Source organism: Trichosurus vulpecula, chromosome 8, assembly GCF_011100635.1.
Source record: "Trichosurus vulpecula isolate mTriVul1 chromosome 8, mTriVul1.pri, whole genome shotgun sequence".
Lineage (NCBI taxonomy): Eukaryota > Metazoa > Chordata > Mammalia > Diprotodontia > Phalangeridae > Trichosurus > Trichosurus vulpecula.
Window position 1 is genome coordinate 220,446,510 of NC_050580.1, and position 22,186 is coordinate 220,468,695.

The following is a 22,186-nucleotide window of genomic DNA, read 5'->3' on the forward strand; positions in this document are numbered from 1 at the left end:
ATTCTATATGATACGTGTAATGATATGAACTTATAGTTATCCAATTCTTAAAAAAGAAGACATTCAAATGGCTAAATTATGATTATGTTTGTTCTGTGAAATAAAAATTCCTTCAGTTTTCCTGGAAAGTTATGCATAGGATCTTGGACTTAGAGCTAGAAGAGATCTCCTAGGCCTCATCCCTTCATTTTACAGATGCAGAAACTGAGGCCCAGGATGGTCAAGTGACTTTCCAAGGTCACACCTAATATCTTATGATGATTATTCATGTTCATGTTTTGGGTCTCATTAGTAAGCAATGAGAGAGTGAGTGAACACAATATGGAGTACTGGATAGAGAGCTGGCCTCAGAGCCAGTATGGCCCAGGCTCAATCCCAGCCTCTGATACATGTGACTCTAAGCAAGTTACTTATCTTCTCAGGACTCTATGCAACTCTTTAAGACTTAAGCTATGGAGGGGATGCCAAAATGGATATTTTTTGCATTGTGGAATTCCTTGTATCAATGAAATCACAGGTCTAGTCCCTATCCCTATTCCTAGTAAGGAATGAGAAAAAAATTCCAACTAAGCAAAAGAACAGGAAAAATCCATTCAAGATGATGAAATGTACTGTATGGACATTTGGTTGGTTACTGGAGGGTTATTGGCATTCGCTGTAGAACTAGATAGAATTCTATATAAACCTTCACAATGTGAGTATAATTGCCTTCTCCTCTCCTTGTCCAAAAATATATATGTTGTTAATGAAATATCACTCTGGTCATCTGGAGGTGACTGATCAAAGCAGGAAAATTCTGGAGAAAGAAATTTGTAAATTTTTGCATGCTTTAGAAAGAGAGTTAAAAAAAATAGCCTCTTGGAGGACATGTGATTTCATCAGTGTGGGTGCTCTATTGGTACCTGTCCAGATAAGAACTTCTTCATGTTTTCTAATTCTGTACAATTACTAAAAAAGAGTAAAAACATTGAGTATATTTCTTACAGCTATCATATAGCTTTGATAATAATTGCCAACCTACCTAGTCAATGGTTTAGTTTTCATTTTAAATGTTGGTCTTTAATGAGATTTGATAGGTTTTCCTTTTTTTAAATTAATATATTTTATAGGATTTGCTGGGAAAGCATAGGTTTAAGTATTAGAAATGTAAGAGGAATGACTAATATGAAAATGTTTTACATGATTGCATATGTATAACCTATATGAGATTGCTCATTGTCTCAGGGAGGGAGAGAGGGATAAAATTTGGAACTCAAAACTTAAAAAAAAACAAATGCTAAAAATTGTTTTTATGTGTAATGGGGGGTAATAAAATATTTTAATAAAGAAATGTGAGAGAAAAAAAGTCCTCCAAAAAACTCTTGTAGCAATGTAATTCATTCGCATATTTAGTGCATTTGATTGAAGGCATACATTTTGCAGATTCAACATTTAGAACAACTTCTGGAGTCTATCACTGAGAGTGAAAACAAAATACAGACTTTGAGGACTTGGATGGAAGCCCAGGGAGAGAGACTAAAAATGTTACAAAAACCTGGAAGTGTAATTTCGGTGAGGAAGATGCTGCTGGACTGTCAGGTAAAACAATCTAGCATTTATAACATACTTGATTTAAGTATGTCACAAATAGGATGGGTTTTTTTTTTAAATTTCATAGACTTTTTTCATTCTTAGAGGTAGGAGAAGTTCAAATGAAACTACACTTTGTGTCTCTATATTCTTGTATTTTGTTCAGTCGTTTCAGTAGTGTTCAACTCTTCATGACCCCATTTGGGGTTTTCTTGGCAAAGATACTGGAGTGGTTTGCGATTTCCTTCTCCAGCTCATTTTACAGATGAGGAAACTGAGGCAAACAGGTCTTGTCCGAAGTCACATAGCTAGTAAGTGTCTAAGGACAGATTTGAACTAAGGAAGATGAGTCTTCCTGACTTTAGGCTCAGCCCTGTGCCACCTAGCTGCTCCTACATTTTTATATATACAGTAATGATAGCTAATAGTTCTATGGTGCCTGTGGATTTCCAAAGAGTTTGGTATAAAGCATGTCAGTTGAGCCTTAGAAGAATTCTAGAGGCGGACTCCACAGGTTTTATTCTCTATATTTCACAAATGAGGACACTGAGTCTCAGAGAGGTTAAGTACTTGTCCATGGTTTTATATATTTGCTACCCTGTTGGAGGCAGTAGTCAAACTAAAGTTTTTTAACTCCAAATCTAGTGTTCTTTCCACTGTATTCTATTGCCTTTATAATTCAGTAATCATCCATGTTTATGAGGTAGAGTTTATTTTATATCCATGTTAACCTTCATTTGAGAAAATTTGGGGAGAACAGTTTCTAAGGTTTTTTTTTGTCACTGGAAGCTTTTAAGGGTATTGGGACTTTTTTTCCAGCAAAAGATTTGCAGTTTAAGTGTAGTCATCTACAAGTTATTTTGACTTATTTCTCTTTTGGCCAATCTAATTACAAAATTGCTGTAAAATTAGTTTTTAATTTTTTTTCATTCTGAGCCTCTTCAGAGAGAGAGAATTTTCTTCTAGCTGATATGTTTTTTGATGAAAAAGAAATGTTTTCCCCTGAGTTCCTGTCACATTTAGGACAGAAATCCAACTTAGCATTAATCCTGAGGGATTTTGATGTATTCCTTTTCTTCTGAATTGCATCTACTATAGGCAATCTGCAAATTATGATAATGCTGTGAATAATGATGGGCCATACCTTTGAGTTCTTAATGACAATTATGTGTTAGTAAAATGAAAATTCTATTAACACTAACTTCTATTGTTAGTGAATAACTTTCGCATTATTAACTAGATATGTGACAAGTCTGTTGTTCTGTTGTCTTTCTTTTCTACAAAGGCAATTTTGCCTTTCTCCTTTGTAGCCATAGACAAGGAAGTTAACATGGAGATTCACCATTCTCACTAATTATTCAAGCCAGATATTTTTGTATCAGCTGAACTTACTGCATTCCCTCTGCCCCTGGAGAATTCAAAGGGAAGTTACGCAAACTCAAGACCACTAATTATACTTTCAAGTTTAGTAAAAGTCCCAAATGACTAGAAAATGGCCAAGTCTGAAATAATTTTATTGAGGAAAATTGGATAAGATGGCATGGAGGTTCTGCCCTCTGTATCTCCCTATAACATCACTTGTAGTTTCAGAATAAGCTATTTTATCCTGTTATACATAAATGTCCCTAAAATCTTAATTTCCTATTATACAGAGTATCCCTAAAATCTGTAATTTTAGACCATAAACTGCACTAAGATTTTTGAGACACCCTGTATGATAGCTTCAGAGAAACTTGGTATTTTTAAAATATCACAGAACGTGATGTTCCCTTTTTTTCCTTAATAACTTTTTAAATTTATGCCCTTTTAAAAACATAAGCATCTTTTTCCAACATATCCTCTTACCTATTAAATTCTTCCATGTAACAAAGAAATTTTGTCAAAATCTAACCAACATAGCAGCAGTATTTGATAGTATGTTCAGCATCCCACAGCCATAGTCTATGACATCCCTAACAAAAGGAAAAAAATTTGTTTTGACTTCTTTTCTTTGAGACCAAGATTGGTCATTTCATTTAATTAATAATTTCATTTTATTAATTTTATTTAATTAATTCATATATTTAATAATTCATATTAATTTCACTAATAATTCATTTCATTTAATTCATTTAAGTGTTTTCATGTATATTATTATAGATATTGTGTATAGTGTTTTCTTATTTCACATGAAGGAAAACTTCTTTAAACTGATTCAGCATGACTTTCCTCAACAACAACAAAGAAAATAGGTGTAGTAAAGCATACCTGATAAATTTCATATACCTTAGAACTTTTTCACTCCATAAACTAAAACCATATCAGACTTAAAGAGGATTAAGACATCACAGAGAAATGGACAGATTTTCAAAGGAACGAGGAAGGGGAGATAGGGAACTATGAAAACTACAATGATGTTTCACTATAACTATAGCAAATTCTCAGTCTGCAATGCTAACAACGTGTTGTTATGAAAACTGTTTTTCATGATTCCTTAAGATCAGTTTTACCTTTATTTTTCCTCTTTAAAATGTTCATGTACTTTTATTACCATGGCGACAGAAGAGAAGCCTTATGTCACTTCTTCAGCTCTCTTGTGTTGTTTATCCCCTGCTGTTTTCTGTTAATAACAGTTCATCTTCATCGAGGAGCTCTCCTCTTAACAGTTTGCCTGAAGTATGGAGAAAACATGCCAACTTGTTAGTAAATAAGTGTTTCAAAGATTTCCGAACAGCTGGGTCTTTAGAGGGAGGGGAGGAACTCGTTTTTATTATTTCAAAGCAGGGGGAAAGTCAAGAATTATTTTGCCTTAAGTACTCCAAGCTATTACCCTGTAATATATAGAATAAAGTTATTTGAAATTCCAAGTTGATGATAGCAAATATGGTTAAGCTTAAAATCGTAAACATATATTTTGAGATGAATGATAGTGCTTTTAGAGGATTACCTGAAGAGCCTGTGGTCCACTAGCGTATAGGTAGTAGCAACTGGCTTCTTTCGTCAGGTTTTCAGCAAAGTAATTTAGATGCTTGAGGTGCCAGTAAACTAAGCTGTAAAAACAAGACCTCAGTTGTTGCTACTGAGCAAAAGAGCAACTTAACCTTTTTCTATAAAGTTTTGCAACCTGCTAGCTGGGTATTGTCATTCCTACTTTCAAAGACTGCTTGCTCTTTCCCGGATTGAAGAGTTCTGCATTTCTTTCACTTGGATGAATTAAGAAGAATCAATTATGTTATAAACAAATGACTCTGAAAAGGTGCAAAGGGATCTAATTTTGTTGCCAAGGGATTATGAGGCAGTGAGGTAGCTCACTGTATAGAGTATTAGACATAAACTCTAGAAGTCCTGGTTTCCAGTGTCCCGGTTTCAGTCGCTGTCCCTGGGCAAGTCCCTCTACCTTGGTATGCCTCAGTTTCCTTATTTGTAAAATAGGGATAATAATAGCATCTACCAATAGAGTTGTCATGAGGATGAAATAAGATTATATTTGTAAAGCTCCTTGCAAATCTTAAAGCGCTGTATAAATGTTTACTATGACCATTATCCCATTAAATTGACTTTTGCTAATAATTTTTTGTTGTTGTTCAGTCATTTCAGGCAATCCTGACTCTATGTGATCCCATTTGGGGTTTTCTTAGCAAAAATATTGGAGAGTTTTACCATTTCTTTCTCCACCTCATTTTATAGATGAAGAAGTGAGGCAAACCAGGTTAAGTGATTTGCCCAGGGTTACACAGCTAGTAAGTGTCTGAGGCCAGACTTGAGTTCATGAAGATGAGTCTTCCTGACTCCAGGCTGAGCACTCCATTCACTGTACCACCTAATTGCCCCAATAATAGATATTAGATAATATAAACAATCTAACATAACTGCTTTGAATTCTTCTGAAATCTAGGGGCAGAGAGGTTCAGTTAGACCACTGTGCAATGCAGTTTATCCTATATTATAAATTGTATCCTTGTGCAAAATGAATGAATTTCTTTTCTAATGCAATATTTACCAGAAGTTCACTGGCTCTCTAGAACAAACTTGCAAAGAAGAATCCTCTGTCCTTAGCACTATTCATGAATACTTGAGAATTCTATGCAACTAAGAACTATCTTTCTTTTCTAGGACTTAGAAAATCACTTGGCAGCTAAATCCAGAACACTAGATGAGCTAAAAGAAAATTACATGGCTTTGGAAAGTGGCCCAATGCCAGTGTTACAAGACACCATTTGTGGAATTGATGGTTTATATCAAATGAGGAACAACATTGTCAATCAGGTAGTGGAATATATTTGAAATGTATCTTCTTCCATTTATCCTGTCTTTACAGTCTTCCATTCACTAATGGAGAATTATTCCATGCTATACACTTTTCAGGAGCAGAAGGATGTATTGCTAAAGACTGTTGTGTTGTAGAGGTAAAAGCCCTAGATAATACATCAAGTCCAATATTTGTCTCTGGCAAGGCTAATGTACATGTTTCCCTTTATAAAATCCCTTTTTGAATTTGACTTCTGGCGGCATTTTCTGGCTAATCATAAAGCGTTAACTCCATCACTGAAGAGGTATGTGAGAGAGGCAGTGGTTTCTATGGAAGAGAATTTGGGGCTCCTTCATCAGGGCAGCTGTTTCAGGGGTGTGGGAACATTGTGCCACTTGATTACATCATATCAAAGCATTCTCCAGCTATACCATGAGCAGATAAAACTAGTGATAAAACTGGTAATAAAACTAGTCTTAAAGAACATTTTTGGTGTCATGTTAATCTTTGCTTCTTCATCTACTAGAAATTCCCACTCCTTTCTTTCCATCTTAGCTATGACTAAGTATGCTTCTGAGCCATCCAGCCCTGTTTCTTTCCCATGAGACGATAAAACTTGGACGTGGCCATAGAGTCATCTCAGAGGCCATCTAGTCGAACCCCCATATTTCACAGATAAGGAATCTGAGGCTTAGGGATGTTTGATGCACCTTAAGGTAAATGTAGAATTCACACTTGGACTTGCCATATTGTTTTCACTCAACTTGGGGAGGAAATTGAGTACACTATTATTGTGGAAATATTTAGAACTTCATTTTAAATTCTGTTTTCAGGATCCTGACTACAAGTCTGTATGATTGAATCTAAAAACTGATTTTCATTTTGATGCAGAAGTAATCATAACTTTTGGAATGCCCTGTATAATGTACACATTTCCAAATTTTTTATTGTTATAGAATTTGATACCAATTCTTTACATTTGCTATAGCAGACCCTATATGATTACCACTTATGTGTAAGTTCTTCAAATAATTTCAAAGAATGAACAAATGAAAAGGCATTCATTAAGTACTTACTCTGTGTCAGGCACTGTGCTAAGTGCTGGGGATACAACTACAAAAAGTTTTCTACCCTCGAATAGTTTATAGTCTAATAAACTAAGACAGTTATAGAGAAATGGTGACTAGGAAAGGGAGTTTTGAGCTGAGAAGTCAGGGAAGACAGTAAATTGATCCACAGAGTAGTCAATTAACATTGACTAAATGTAGTGGCAATACTTATGAACAAGAAATAGAAAGCAAGATAGTAGGACAGATGACAAGAAGTTCTGGACTGATGACTAGGATGGATGTTAGAATATGAAGCATGGTGTGGCAGCCTGGGAACAGCTAGATATAATGGATAAATAGGGTGTGGTATATGAATGCGATGAAATCTGTGCTGTAAACAGTGACCAAATAGGCGATTTAAAAGAGTCATGGACTGTGATGCAAACTGATGAAATGATGCAAAGTGTAGTATGCAGAATCAGAAGAACAATTTATACAATAGCAACAATGCTATAAATACAAATAACTTTGAAAGATGTAGGAACAATGATCAATATGATGGCCATCGAAGATTCCAAAGGACTGATGATGAAACATACTATCTACCTCCTGACACAGAGATGACTGATTTAGTGTGTACAATGAGACATGTGTGTACACACATATACACATATATGTGTACACATATTCTTTTCCTTCTTTGCAATTGTGTAGGTGTTGTACCGACAGTGAGCAAGACACATCACAGAGTGTAAGTTTTAAATGGAGAATTTAGTAGCTGGCGTCCGTCTGGGGCATAAGCAGCCCAAATCAGAACGGCCACGAATAGGGCTGAAGGGATCACATTTATACAAACCCAGCAAGCCTGTGTTACCTCACTTTTATGACCCCCGTGTGTGTTTAACCATGATACAAGAAGAGGATTTTCCTTAATGGAATAGATTGTAAATACAACAAATCAGTTGACAAAGTGTCAATTGAAATTACAACCCAGGATCTCTGTGTTTAATTTGCCATTAACATTCCATAACATGATATATACCCATAAAATATTAAGATAAGGAAAAGTCACATAATTCAAGATAATGTCTGGGGCCAAGGTTTTCACCCTTAATGGCCCTGGACAGACCAAGGAATGCTCCATCTGGGTTTGTTGACATAAGATAGAGACATCTGTTAGGGTCAGGCTTTTCTCAAGTATCACATAGGGAGTGACAGGGAGAGAAAATATACTTCTGTTCATTTAAGAAACAATTAATAATAGAGAATTTCCTGCTATAGATGCAGCATGTTGCATATACTTTCAGAGGGAGTCAATGTTTTGTTAGTTTTGCTTAGTTGTTTTATGTTTTTACCAGACACTTCTTATGAAATAGGGGCAGTTTGTAGATGTTTGTAATGTAAAAACAAAACACATTAATAAACATATTTTAAAAGCAGGTATACTAGATGGGCTGGGTAAATTTGCATTCACTCAGTTGCCAATCAAGACAGCTCAGCCCCAGGGTGGGAGTTCAAAGGCTGAGCAGATTAGCTCACAAAGATTTGTAATTCATTGGTGTGATTACCCTTAAACAGTGCAGATCAAAACCTCTCCATGCTTTAGTAGATTGTTTTGTGTGTTCCCGGTGGCCAGAACTTCTAGACTTGTCCCCTAATAATAGTCTATCTCCCTGCCCATACTCTAAAGTTCGAGTTTGGTGTGATGTGTTAGAAGTTGCACTGTGTTGGCACAACTTTCAATAAGTCAGGGTCACCATGGTGAGGCATTGTAGTAGGATATTTAAATACATTTTTTACTTATAATTTTGTACTTGTCACACTTTGTAACACTAAAGTACTATATACACATGAAATATTTAATTGCTACTATAATTAGCTATCCCAATTTCATCTCCTAATGGTCAACCTGTCTATAATACCCTAGATATTGTCTCAACTATTCTGTCTTGGTTAGTTTTACTTGGTATGTTCCAGTGTTAGAATCTCACTTCTTACAGTACTTATCCTGTCATGTTATCCAAATGTAAGCCCTTCATCCAAAGAGACATCCCAAAGTCGATGTTAACAGTAAGAGTACAAACCTGGAAGAAAAAACAAAGTAATGAAAGAATATGAACCTTTTTCTAAATCAACCTGTTTCTCCCTTTCCCATAGGTCAACCAACTCAAAACCTCCATGCAGTCAGTGTTACAGCAGGGAAGGGGTTATGATAAACTCTTTGAGGAAGTGAACATGATGACAATCCGATTCTGGTACTGCGTGGAGCACAACAAGCCTGATGTGTTATCTCTGGAAGCTTTGAGATGTCAAGTGAAGAACCTTCAGGTAAATATTCACAGCAGGTCAGAGAAAGAAAACTTAGGAGGAGACAAAAAAGTATTGGACACAAAACACTAGACAAAAGTTCCTTTTGTGTTGTTACTAATACGTAGAAAATACTGCTCTAAACAGCTTCCTAGAAATGTTCACTTAACATTCTACGTGAGTAATTGAATCAAATTGCTGACATCAATATTTAAATATTTGCACCGGTAATTATTTAAATTTATTTAAAGTATTAGTCATTTGAGTTAATTAGATTGTTAATTATTTAAATTTAAAAAGGCGACGTGGAATAGGTAGTATTGATTTGGTTACTCTGCCTAGAACACAAGTGGAAAAGAGAGATAGTTGGGAAGATGGCAAGATGGCCTGGATGGATGGGATGCTGGTTTGTAACACATGGTCTGGTGACCTGGGACTGGTTAGAAATTGTGGATAGGATAGAGGTTCAGAATTGGAGTCAGAAAGACCTGGGTTTTGGTCTTCCTTTAATCTGTACTAACTATGGGGCCATGGCTAAGTTATTTAACCAATCTATGCTGCAGGTAGCAGTTATAGATGAGTTGCAGATCAGTATAAGTGGAGAGACTGACTTTATTCGAAGTTCTTTACCACAATGAATCTCAAAATAATTCAATTTTAAGGGGAAATTTCTTCACAGTGAGTACAGTCCAAAGGTAGAACAGGATGTTTCAAGAAGTAACAGTTTCCTATCAATGGACGGATTTGTCAGGAATTCCTATTCAGGCACAGGTTAGACTAACTGACCTCTGAGGTCCCTTCCAACTCTTAAATTATGTGATTCTTTAAGTTTTGTAAAACTATAAACTAGGTTTTACCACTTTTAGTCTTCAAAGTGCTTTTTATTACGGTTGGAATTTAGTTATATTGGCAAACTTTCCTTTAGGGTAGTAGATAAAATAGTGCTTAATTCCTATTTATACACTTTCTTAGCTTCTTCAAGATGAAGCAGAGAGCAGTGAAGGAAATTGGAACAAACTTCAGGATGCTATTCGGAAACTCAAAGACTGTTGTCCTTCGGTTACTGAGATAATGGAACTGAAGTGTCACGAAGCACATACAAGGTACATTTAAGATAAACACAGTGGGTGTCTCTCCAGTTTACCAGCTCATACATGAGGTTATATGGACAATAGAACAATGCCTTACAGCCATCACGTTTTATCAGACATTTTCTGAGATGACTGATTTTCAATCTTCCTATCTCTTCTGCTCTCAAGAAGCTTTCCCTCTAAAAAGATATAATGTCATAGAGGATATAGTCTGTCTCCTGGGAGTCAGGTAAAATAGAAATTGCTCTGATCACAGCCAGAACGAGGAAAGCAAACAGAGGCTATACAAGTTTTATTTTTAATTTTAATTTTTTTTAAAAAACCTAAGCCCTAATACAATGAGCATTTCCATATACAAAATAGAACAGAGGATTGTGTATAAAACCACATATTTCTATTACACGTTTTGTTTTTTCCTTTAATCTTTAATAAAGTCAACATGTAATTTTCAAAGCTGTCATGCTTGACTATGTTTCCTCCTGGCCTTCCTTCTGTTCTCTTCTGTGAACTTTTCTAATTGCTTCAATGACCTCCTTTTCTTTCTCTTTTTCCCCTGATCAACCTTATGACTACCTCCACTCTCCCTACCATCTCCCACCCTCAATTAAAAAAGAAAATCTTCGTAATACATATGCATAGTCAAGCAAAACAAATTCTCACATTGTCCGTGTCTGAATATGTATTTTTCATTCTTTGCCTTGTGTCCATCACCTCTGTCAGGAGTGAGTAGTATACTTCATCATTGGTTCCCTGGAATTGTGGTTGGTCATTGAACTGAATACAACTCTTAAGTCTTTCGAAGTTGTTTTTCTTTTCTCTGATCCGTGTTCACTTCACTCTGCATCAGCTCATACAAGTCTTCCCAGGTTTCTCAGAAATGGCCCTTTTCATCATTTCTTACAGTACAATACTCTTCCATTATATTTATATGTCACAAGTTTTTCAGCCATTCTCCACTTGATGGGTACCTTACCACCTCCCTTATTTTCCAGTTCTTTGCTTTAACTAAAATTGTTGCCATAAGGGAGGGGGCGGAGCCAAGATGGTGGCTGGAAAGCAGGGAACAGTGTGAGCTCCCTGCCGAGTCCCTCCAAAAACCTATAAAAAGTGGCTCTGAACCAGTTATAGAACTGCAGAACCCACAAAACAGCAGAGGGAAGCAGGGCTCCAGTCCAGGACAGCCTGGATGGTCTCTGGGTGAGGTCTATCCCACAAGGAGCTGGGAGCTGGGAGCCGGCCCAGTGTAAGCAGCGCGGACCAACCAGACCAGGAGCCGGGCGGAATGTGCCCTACCACCCTGAATCAGTGAGCTGCGGCAGTTACCAGACTTCTCAACCCACAAACACCAAAGACAGCGGAGAAGGTTAGTGGGAAAGGCTTTGGGAGTGGAAGGAGTTCGCAGTTCGGCTTCCAGCCCCGGGGGCAGTGGAGGTGGGGCAGCTACAGCTGTTGTTGCTTCTGGCCCCAGGCCCACGTGGTGGGAGGAATTAAGTGGCGCATCAGAACAGCAGTGCACAGCCTGCTGAAGATTTAAGCGCAGTCCGGGTTGGGGGTTCTTGGGGAAGGAGTAGTGTTGGTGTGACAGAGCTGGCACCTCCCCCCCCCCAAACGTGGAACATAGAACTCTTTAGTCTACAAGCAGTCATACCCCACTGAAAAACTCAAGGGTCAAGTTAGTTGGTTGGGAATATGGCCAGGCAGCGAAAACACACCCAGATTCAGTCTCAGACTTTGCATTCTTTCTTTGGTGACAAAGAAGACCAAAACATACAGACAGAAGAAGTTAACAAAGTCAAAGAGCCTACAACAGAAACCTCCAAGAAAAACATGAACTGGTCTCAGGCCATGGAAGAGCTCAAAAAGGATTTGGAAAAGCAAGTTAGAGAAGTAGAGGAAAAATTGGGAAGAGAAATGAGAAGGATGCGAGAAAACTGTGAAAAACAGGTCAATGACTTGCTAAAGGAGACCCAAAAAAAATACTGAAAAATACACTGAAGAAAACAACACCTTAAAAAATAGACTAATTCAAATGGCAAAAGAGCTCCAAAAAGCCAATGAGGAGAGGCAGAAAGGCAGAATTAGCCAAACGGAAAAGGAGGTCCAAAAGACCACTGAAGAAAATACTACTTTAAAAATTAGATTGGAGCAAGTGGAAGCTAGTGACTTTATGAGAAATCAAGATATTATAAAACAGAACCAAAGGAATGAAAAAAATGGAAGACAATGTGAAATATCTCCTTGGAAGAACCACTGACCTGGAAAATAGATCCAGGAGAGAGAATTTACAAATTATTGGACTACCTGAAAGCCATGATCAAAAAAAGAGACTAGATATCATCTTTCAAGAAATTATCAAGGAGAACTGCCCTGATATTCTAGAGCTACAGGGCAAAATAGAAATTGAAAGAATCCATCGATCGCCTCCTCAAATAGATCCCAAAAAGAAATCTCCCAGGAATATTGTCGCCAAATTCCAGAGCTCCCAGATCAAGGAGAAAATACTGCAAGCAGCCAGAAAGAAACAATTTGAGTATTATGGAAACCCAATCAGAATAACCCAAGATCTGGCAGCTTCTGCATTAAGAGATCGAAGGGCTTGGAATACGATATTCCAGAGGTTAATGGAGCTAGGATTAAAACCTAGAATCACCTACCCAGCAAAACTGAGTATCATGCTCCAAGGCAAAATATGGATTTTCAATAAAATAGAGGACTTTCAAGCTTTCTCAGTGAAAAGACCAGAACTGAATAGAAAATTTGACTTTCAAACACAAGAATCAAGAGAAGCATGAAAAGGTAATCAAGAAACAGAAATTGCAAGGGACTTACTAAAGTTGAACTGTTTTGTTTACACTCCTACATGGAAAGGTGACATGTATGATTCTTGAGACCTCAGTATTAGGGTAGCTGAAGGGAATATGCATATATATATGTTTATGTATATATATAAGTCAATGTGTATGTATGTATATATCTTTGTGTATATATATATATATATATATAAGAGAGAGAGCAGACACAGGGGAAGTTGAAGATAAAGGGAAGATATCTAAAAGAAAATCAAATTAAGGGATGAGAGAGCAACATACTGAGAGAGGGAGATAGGGAGAGATAGAATAGGGTGGATTATCTCACATAAAGGTGGCAAGAGGAAGCAGTTCTGTGGGAGGAGGGGAGAGAGCAGGTGAGGGGGGAATGAGTGAACCTTGCTCTCATCAGATTTGACCTGAGGAGGGAATACCATACATACCCAATTGGGTATCTTACCCCACAGGAAAGAAGAGAGAGGAAGATAATAAAAAGGGGGGGGGGGATGATGGAAGGGAGGGCAGATGGGGGTGGAGGTAATCAAAAACAAACACTTTGGAAAGGGGACAGGGTCAAGAGAGAAAATTCAATAAAGGGGGATGGGTTGGGAAGGAGCAAAATATAGTTAGTCTTTCACAACATGAGTATTGTGGAAGGGTTATACGTAATGATACACATGTGGCCTATGTTGAATTGCTTGACTTCTTAGGGAGGGTGGGTGAAAAGGGAAGAGGGGAGAGAATTTGGAACTCAAAGTTTTAAAAACAGATGTTCAAAAACAAACAAAAAAAAAGTTTTTGCATGCAACTAGAAAATAAGATACACAGGCAATGGGGCGTAGAAATTTATCTTGCCCTACAAGAAAGGAAGGGAAAAGGGGATGGGAGGGGAGTGGGGCAATAGAGGGGAGGGCTGACTGGGGAACAGGGCAACCAGAATATATGCCATCTTGGAGTGGGGGGGAGGGTAGAAATGGGGAGAAAATTTGTAATTCAAACTCTTGTGAAAATCAATGCTGAAAACTAAGTATGTTAAATAAATGAATTTAAATAAAAAAATAAAATTGTTGCTATAAATATGCTTGTACATATGGGTCTTTGATCTCTCTCTGGGACATAGGCCTACTAATGGTATTGCTGGGCCAAAAGGTTTGCACATTTAGTGACTTTGTAGGCATAGTTCAATAGCTTTCCAGGATAATTGGACGAATTCACTTCTCTACCAACAGTAAATTAGTGTGCCAGTCTTCCCACAGCCTTTCCAACTTTCATCTTTTTCCTTTATCGTCATCCCTGCAAGTCTGATGGGTGTGAGGTAGAACCTCAGAGTTAATTTTTAATTTCTCTTGGTGATTTGGTGCATTTTTATATGATAGTTGATAGGCTTAGATTTCTTTCTTTGAGAACTGCCTGTTCATATATCCTTTGACCATTTATGTTTTAAGGGATGGTCTTGTTTGCATATATTTGAATCAAGTCTCTTGAGTATGAGACCCTTATTGGGGAAGCTTGCCTATAGATACTTTCAAGAGGTACTGGTTGGCCTTCTCCATGTGTCTTTCAGTAACATATAGGTTTGTGTTTTAAATGAAAGAATCAGGGTTTGGGACTAATTAAAAAATCCTCGGTTATGTTTGGCTTTCACTTACACCATTATTGGACATAACAATTATCATTCTACTTGCCACTTTGAATCGGAGGGCCTGGATTATGGAAAATGGAATAAATAGCATTTTTCATTTATCCGTTTGTTGACAGGTGGACTCGAGTGAATCATGAAGTTGCAGATCAGTTACAGTCAGCCCAAAGTATGTTACAGCTTTGGGAATCTTACACTGCTGCTCATGCCGAAGCAACAGCAAGGCTGGAACAGCTTGAAGAGAAGTTTAAGCACATTTTGAACATCAATATGTCTGGAGACAACATGAGTGAGATCCTAATCCAGGCACTAAAGGATGCAAAGGTAGGTACAAAACCCCTTCTTTCCTCTTGCTTATAACCCTGAGCAGGAGAAGAACTCTATACTCTGATCAGGAGGCCTGCGTTCTAGTTCCTGTTTTTCCATTGACTAACAGGTAATGACATCTGTGTGGGTCACCATTTCTTTGTTGGAAGAGGCTAGACTGGGTTATCTCAAAGTCCCCTTGGGTGAGAGGACTCTGTTTTGTTTATTAATGTGCCTCCTGTTGTACACCCATCAGCAAGAGATGGGTAAATGAAGCAAGGCCTTGTCAAGCAGAGAGCTGACTTCCCACCCCGTGGAACATCTGTACCTGCACAGATTAAGCCACGAAAACCCAGGGAAGAGATTAGATCCAGGATAGAGATTTAATTCAACATGATTTATTGAGCCTTATTGTGTAGAGTGTTTAAAAGTGTAAGAGAGTATCCCCCTCTAGTCTTCTTGACAAGGTGATATAGATAGATAGAGAGATACACACAGAGAAGAAGCTGCCAATACTAATACGAGGCAATTTTTACTAGCGTCTGCCCAAGATGTTACTACATAAAATGAATACAAGTATGATTAGGAGCAGATCAACGCGGATTGGAGAAAGAGCTTCATGGAGAAAAGAAGCTTCAGGATAGGAAAGATGACAATAACAGGGATCAGGAATGCTACTTCCAATATCAAGCAGTGGGACAAAAAATAGCAGATATTTTGAAAACAATGAACGTGTTTCAATGCAGCTTCACATCCATACAGACGTAGACAGGTAAAACCAGAAAGGCCAGTTTTAAGCAGACTAATTATATCTTGGGGGGGGGGGGAGGAAAAAAACACACAATTGAGTACTTTCACAGGAAGCAGACCATTTGTTCTTGGTATTGACAGTCATCTTAGGCTGTTTGTGTAAATCAGGTAGAGCGCTGGACCTGGAATCAGGAAGGCCTGAGCTCATTACTCCCACCTCCAGTACTTACTAGCTATGTGACTCAGGGCAAGTTACTCACCCTCTCTCTACTGTAAAATGAGGATAATAAACCCACCTCATGGGACTGTTGTGAGAATCAAAGGAGACAGTATATGTGAAGCACTTTGCAAACCCATCTCCATAAATGCTCACTATCATTACCACCATCATTATCCTCATCATCTGTCTAGGCCTAGGCTGCCATGACATCATCCTTTTCTCTGGTATTCAGTGAGCTGGCTAAATTTGGATGGGACAGCAATAGCAAATAGAGTGTGAAAGAGAGTTTTTTTCATATTTATTTTATCCACACCTACAGAGCTCAGTCTTTTTTTGCTCATCACACTAAACTCAGTGACTTGACTCAGCTTTTATGATTGCCTCTGTTTGGAAACTAAAGTTGAACCAAATATCATTGCTACCTACGCATGGAGTATGTGTCAGTTCTACTGATTTTTAATTTCAGAAATCATTTCTACTGATTTCTAATTTCAAAAGACTTAAGTTGATCCATGCCCATGCAGATACTTCAAGCCCCTTAGAGCCTAATAACAGTCCCATATTCCCTGTGGGTACTCAGCATCTTTTAATGAAAATTTTGTTTTGTTCTGTTCTACCAATGAGCTATTTTAGAAATGGAAACCAGGATTAATTGGAATGAATCTGTGTATGATGTGAGAGTGTCTAATTAGGAACCATGCTGCATCATTATGGTTAATGTTAAAAGAATTTTGTTCAGATATCTTAGAAAGCTTCCCTAGTCTTTTCTGAAATCAAACAGACTTGAGAATGTCAGAAAAAAACCCTAAACCTTTTGAACACTTACAATACTACATGCCTATGAGGCTTCAAGAAAATCAGGGGATACAGTTCTTCCCACTCTCAGGTTACAGAGTCCAGTTGAAGATGGAAGACTAACACTTGAGAAACTGAGAATAAGTCATCAAGCATTTACTAAGTGCTTAGTAATATGCTAAATGAAAAAAGGAAGTACCTCAAGGAGCTTACATTATAGTGGGGGAAGATCTCACACAAAATAGAGTGGAAAAGACACTAGGGATTGGAAGGAAGGGATAGTGTCAAAGCACCAAAATGATTTAAGACAGTTTATAATGTTTATAATGAACTATTTGTATTTTTTATAAGGCAGCTAGGTGATGCAGTGGATAGAATGCCAGGCCTGGAGTCAGAAAGACTCATCTTCCTGAGTTAAAGTCTGGCTTTAGACTCTTACTGGCCGTGCGACCCTGGGCAAGTCACTTAAGCCCCATCTGCCTCAGTTTCCTTATCTGTAAAATCAGCTGGAGAAGGAAATGGCAAGCCACTCCAGTATCTTTGTCAAGAAAACCCCAAATGGGGTCACAAAGAATCAGGCATGCCTGAAAAATGACTGAACAACAGAAAAAAATGCATAATAAGTATAATAGAAGCTCAGTAAAACATGAATATCACAGGGTCTCATAGATCCAGAGCTTGGGAAGGGAACTCAGAGACCATCTATTTTGGGGGTGATCAAAGTGGGCCTCCTGCTTTTGTAGGATCTTGCCTGTGTAGTCCTTGAGCTAAGGATACTTTTAATGTAAAATTAAATTTTGTATGGCCTAGAAGCAGCTTGGTGGCACAGTGGAGAAGAGTACTAGGTCTAGAGTCAGGAAGACCTGAGTTTGAATCCAGCCTTAGATACTAACTACCTCTGTGACCCTGGGCAAGCCCTTTAACCACTGTATGCCTCAGTTTCCTCAAATGTAAAATATGGATAAAAACAACATCTATCTCCAAGAGTGGGGCAGCTAGGTGGCACAGTAAACAGAGTGTCAGACCTGAAGTCAGGAAGACTGATCTTCCTAAGTTCCAATCTGGCCTCAGACACTTATTAGCTTTGTGACCCTGAGCAAGTCACTTAACCCTCTTTGCCTCAATTTCCTTCATCTGTAAAATGAGCTGGAGAAGGAAATGGCAAAGTATTTTTGGCAAGAAAATCCCCAATGGAATCACGAAGAGTCAGACACAACTGAACGACACCACCTCCAGCAGTTGTTGGGAGGATCAGTTGAGAATATTCGTCATGCGCTTAGCACAAGCCCTCATACGAAGTAGGTGCTGTATAAATGCTAGTTATTATTATCATTTCCTTTTGATTTTATTTGTACCCCCAGCACTTAGCACATTACTTGGCACATCGTAAGGCTTAATAAATACTTGTTGACTTGACCTCAGTTTCACTCACTTAACTCTTCAATGAGGCTGTCTGTGTGTAACTTGAGAGTGGGAAGCCTCACAGAACTATTCTAAATGTTCAGAAGTTTTGTACTGTAAATACTGTACTGTAAATGTTCATAAGCCCTGGGGAAACTGAGGCCAGAGAAGTTAAATAATGTGCCCAAGGTCACACAGATTTTAAGTGGGAAAATGTAAGATTGGAACTAAATGATGAGGTACTTATCCAGTTTAAATGACTAGCAGAAATTGATGAAGACACAGGAAGTGTGTGTGTGTGTGTGTGTGTGTGTGTGTGTGTGTGCGAGAGAGAGAGAGAGAGAGAGAGAGAGCGAGTGAGAGTGAGATAGAGAGAGAGAGAGAGAGAGAGAGAGAGAGAGAGACAGAGAAGGAAAGAGAGAGAGGGCATTGAAAAAGCTAGTAGATGGAAAGAGTGGGCTGGCTGGGGTAATTGATATGTTTTGGGATTTTAGTAGGAGTCAAAAGGACTGCATTTTGTTAACCCAGCATCAGGTCAATAAACATTTTTCCCATTTTTGTTTCATTTTTAAAAAATTCCCATTTTATTGATACATTTTGTTTTTACATCATAGTCATTTCCAGAACCTCCTTTACTCTGGTATTGAACTCTTCATTTATAAGGAAAAATAGTTCAGTAAAAAAAAACAATGCAGTGACCTTATCTGACAGTATACGCAACATTTTTGTCCCATGATTAAAGGATTTTGGCCTCTCTGCCAAAAACAGAGAAATATAACAAAGATTTTTTTTAAAAAAATTCCTGCTATGTGCAAGTCCCTTCGCTATAGTCTTAATCCCATGCCCTATCACTATATGGCTATGATCCTAAAGGCTGCTTTTGCCAGCAGAGCACAAATTCTCACAAAGTTCTACTCAATCTAGAAGGGTTTTGAGTATGAGCCAGTGATGGACAATTTGTTCTTTCTCCAAGGACCAAGTGATGTTAGATTCATCACCTGGTTGGCCTCAAAGTGATGTTTTTTTTTGGCCACAGCAATGCTAAACCACCTACATCGTTGAGTTGGTGAAGAAAGTGCCCGCATCATTAGAATGACAAATCCTTAAAAGTTCATTATGAACTACGTTCAAAGTACCCTGCAAAGGGCTGTGATATCACTTAACGTTGAATGTAAAATTCCAGAAATTAGAAGTGGTCATGAACTGTTGACATCACTGTGAGAAAGGCCCAACTCCTTTTCAATGTCTCTGTCTTAAAGTACTGTGTCTAGACTCTACAAGACTAGCTAGAGGAATCAGTGAAGTGTTAAATCCTTGGTTTTGAGAGTTAGTGTGGGTTTGTGCCTATGTTAACATAACTTCTGGTTCTGAGAACATTGTGACTTTGCACACTGCTCAGAGCATTATATTTTCTTGTGTAGATTGCTCTATACTTTTGTAATTATTAGTAAAGAAAGCGTGGATAGTAAATATATTTCAAATTTGTTTGAATTATGAAGCCTCACAAATTTCGTTATCTCCAAATTCATAGGTACTGTTCAAATGGAAAACAAACTATTATCCTATTATCTAGTTGAGTTTAGGTCCAAATTTTTGTCCAATTAAAGGGAATGAACTTGAGATGTGTTTTTTTCTTCTTCTGATTAAGTCCTACATTCTGTATAAGGCACTTACCAGAAGTTTCCAGTATAGAGTATTTCCTCAAGGGCTCCTGAACCAGCTTCTTGTCCTAACTGGTGGGACTATGCAGGCTCTCATTTATATCAAAATGCCACAATGGGATAGAGGGTTATACTGACCATTGAAGTAATGTTAAAAGCAGTATTATAAAATGAGAGAAATACAAGATATAGAAAAATTTCTTGATGCAGCAGTTTCTATGAACTACTCTCTTAGTCCAAAGGAAGGTTTAGTTATTATTTGGCTTGAAATAGCTGATTTTTCAACAATCTCTCAAGTGAGCTACCTACCTGCGTGGGTTACCATGGCTTACACTTTCAAAAAAAAAACTTCAGTGTAAAATGTTACGTGGTAGTAGGGAAAAAATTGTTGCTTTTCAACATTCTTCCTTTCAGAACTTGCAGCGTGACCTAGAGAACATAAAAGAAACCTTTCTTCAGAATTCAGCAGTCATTGAACCAAACCTAGAGCAAGCAGGTCCTGTCAAGCAAGATGTTCTTTCTAATCAATCTTCTTCACTTCAGAGGATTTCTTACCTGCAAAAAATGCTGCTTATGAAGTCCAATGAGTTTGAGGTACAGCTCAGATTAATTTTTAGCTCGGTTTTGATCTTGTGATCTCAGACACAGTCAGGGGATCTTTCTGTCTCTGGACCCGGCTCCAACTGAATTTGAAAAGCTGAACCAAACTAATTTCTTATGGGACAGTAACATGTTTTACAGAAACTTTGTACATTTCATTATAAGTAACGGTTAATAAGACAGCACATTATCCTGAATAAATTATTCCAGGTTTGTTGTTATTTTAAAAGTATATTACTTGATTTGTGCATAAATTATATGGTGTTTTCTTTATTCAACTTTTTGCCTGGCCATTAGTGGCAGTTGTGCAAAACAAAGTGTATAGTAGGACACATAGATCCCAATACTGACAACTGAGGGAGCAGATTGATTAGTACTTCCCTTGGCCCTTTCTGTTCGTCATAAGCCAGGGACAATTGCCAAAGACAAGAGACACAAACTGGGATGTATTTTATAGCACCCAAGTATCCAAAGTCACCATTAGCTTTTTAAATATATTTAATTTTTATTGATATATTTTGATACTTATCAAAATATATATTGATATTGTCACCTTCACATATATATACACATACATGTATACACATACATATATGTATATATATATATACATATATATATAATTTTTGAAGCAGGTGAGGTATATAGCTGTCAAATACACAAACAATCGAAGAGTATATTTAATACTTTATTTTCTGTTCTCATTAGACATGCATCTGATGTTTCTAATGAAAACATATCTCTCGTTCTAGCATGTTCTTTCCCAGCTGAAGGATTTCAGGGACCAACTAGAAGCTTTGGAAGACGATATCAAACATCCAGCAGAGAGTTTGGACCTACAAGGAAGAAAAGATGATCCAGAATTCCTCCTGGTATAGTCAAATCTGACATCTTTCTAAGGGCTTGGAACATCAGGAGTATAAGGAGAGGGCTAGTTTGTGTTGCTTTGAAGGGCTGGTATACAATCAGAATGATAACTTTTGAGCGTAGTCATTTATATGTTGTTCTGCCACACTTTTCTCTAAAGCCTAAATTGGGGTTAGAACTCAAGTCTTCCTGAATCATAAGCCATTGATCTGCCCTAGAATCATAAAACTGAAAACATGATTTAGCCAGGTGCCAATTAGTGTAAATAATGACACCCTGAGGTGGTCACATTTATTCAAATTTACACTATTCAAAGTTATAATATATAAAAAAATGCTCATTTATTCCAAATTGGAACCAAATTTTACCAAATTTTCCAACAAAGCTCAAGAAAATAGTAGTTTATGATTGCTCATCAGTCATTCAACAAATTCAATTAACTGGAACACACTCCATTACCAGAGCATTCTGGCTAACTGACTGGAAACTCTAGTGAAAAGTACTGAGGAATATTATTGCTGAGCCATTTCTTATGATACATTGAGGTCCCCTGAAGCGGTCGCATTATTCAAATTTGAACTGCATATTTCCATTGGGCTGGAATCAGTACAGTAATTAAGTCTGGCAGAAAGTACACGTGCTTCACTCACAAGCCCCCTCCACAAAGAACAGGAGGAAGGTACACTTTCTCAGCTCTTCTGCTGGTCCAGCCTTGGTCACTAGAATTACACAGTGTTCAGATTCGTTTTGCTTTTGTTCTTTCTTTTTGTATCCTTGTAATCATTGTGTATGTTATTTTGCTGGTCTGGCTTACTTCTTTCTATAGCATGTTCACCATGAACTTCCAGGGACTGATAAGTTCCTGAATTTTCAGCAACTCCTAAGATTCTACCTTC

General features: G+C 37.6%; 1 protein-coding gene across 2 annotated transcripts in view; it reads left to right on the forward strand.

Annotated features, from left to right (window-relative positions):
- Positions 1–22,186, forward strand: part of SYNE2 (spectrin repeat containing nuclear envelope protein 2) — a 430,582-nt gene that overhangs the window by 331,573 nt on the left and 76,823 nt on the right. For both annotated transcript variants that reach the window (XM_036734278.1, XM_036734277.1), the window contains 7 exons: positions 1,423–1,578; positions 5,662–5,814; positions 9,004–9,174; positions 10,126–10,256; positions 14,810–15,014; positions 20,238–20,417; positions 21,176–21,295. In XM_036734278.1, coding sequence (XP_036590173.1) covers positions 1,423–1,578; positions 5,662–5,814; positions 9,004–9,174; positions 10,126–10,256; positions 14,810–15,014; positions 20,238–20,417; positions 21,176–21,295 — 1,116 coding nt within the window. The remainder of the gene's footprint in view (positions 1–1,422; positions 1,579–5,661; positions 5,815–9,003; positions 9,175–10,125; positions 10,257–14,809; positions 15,015–20,237; positions 20,418–21,175; positions 21,296–22,186) is intronic.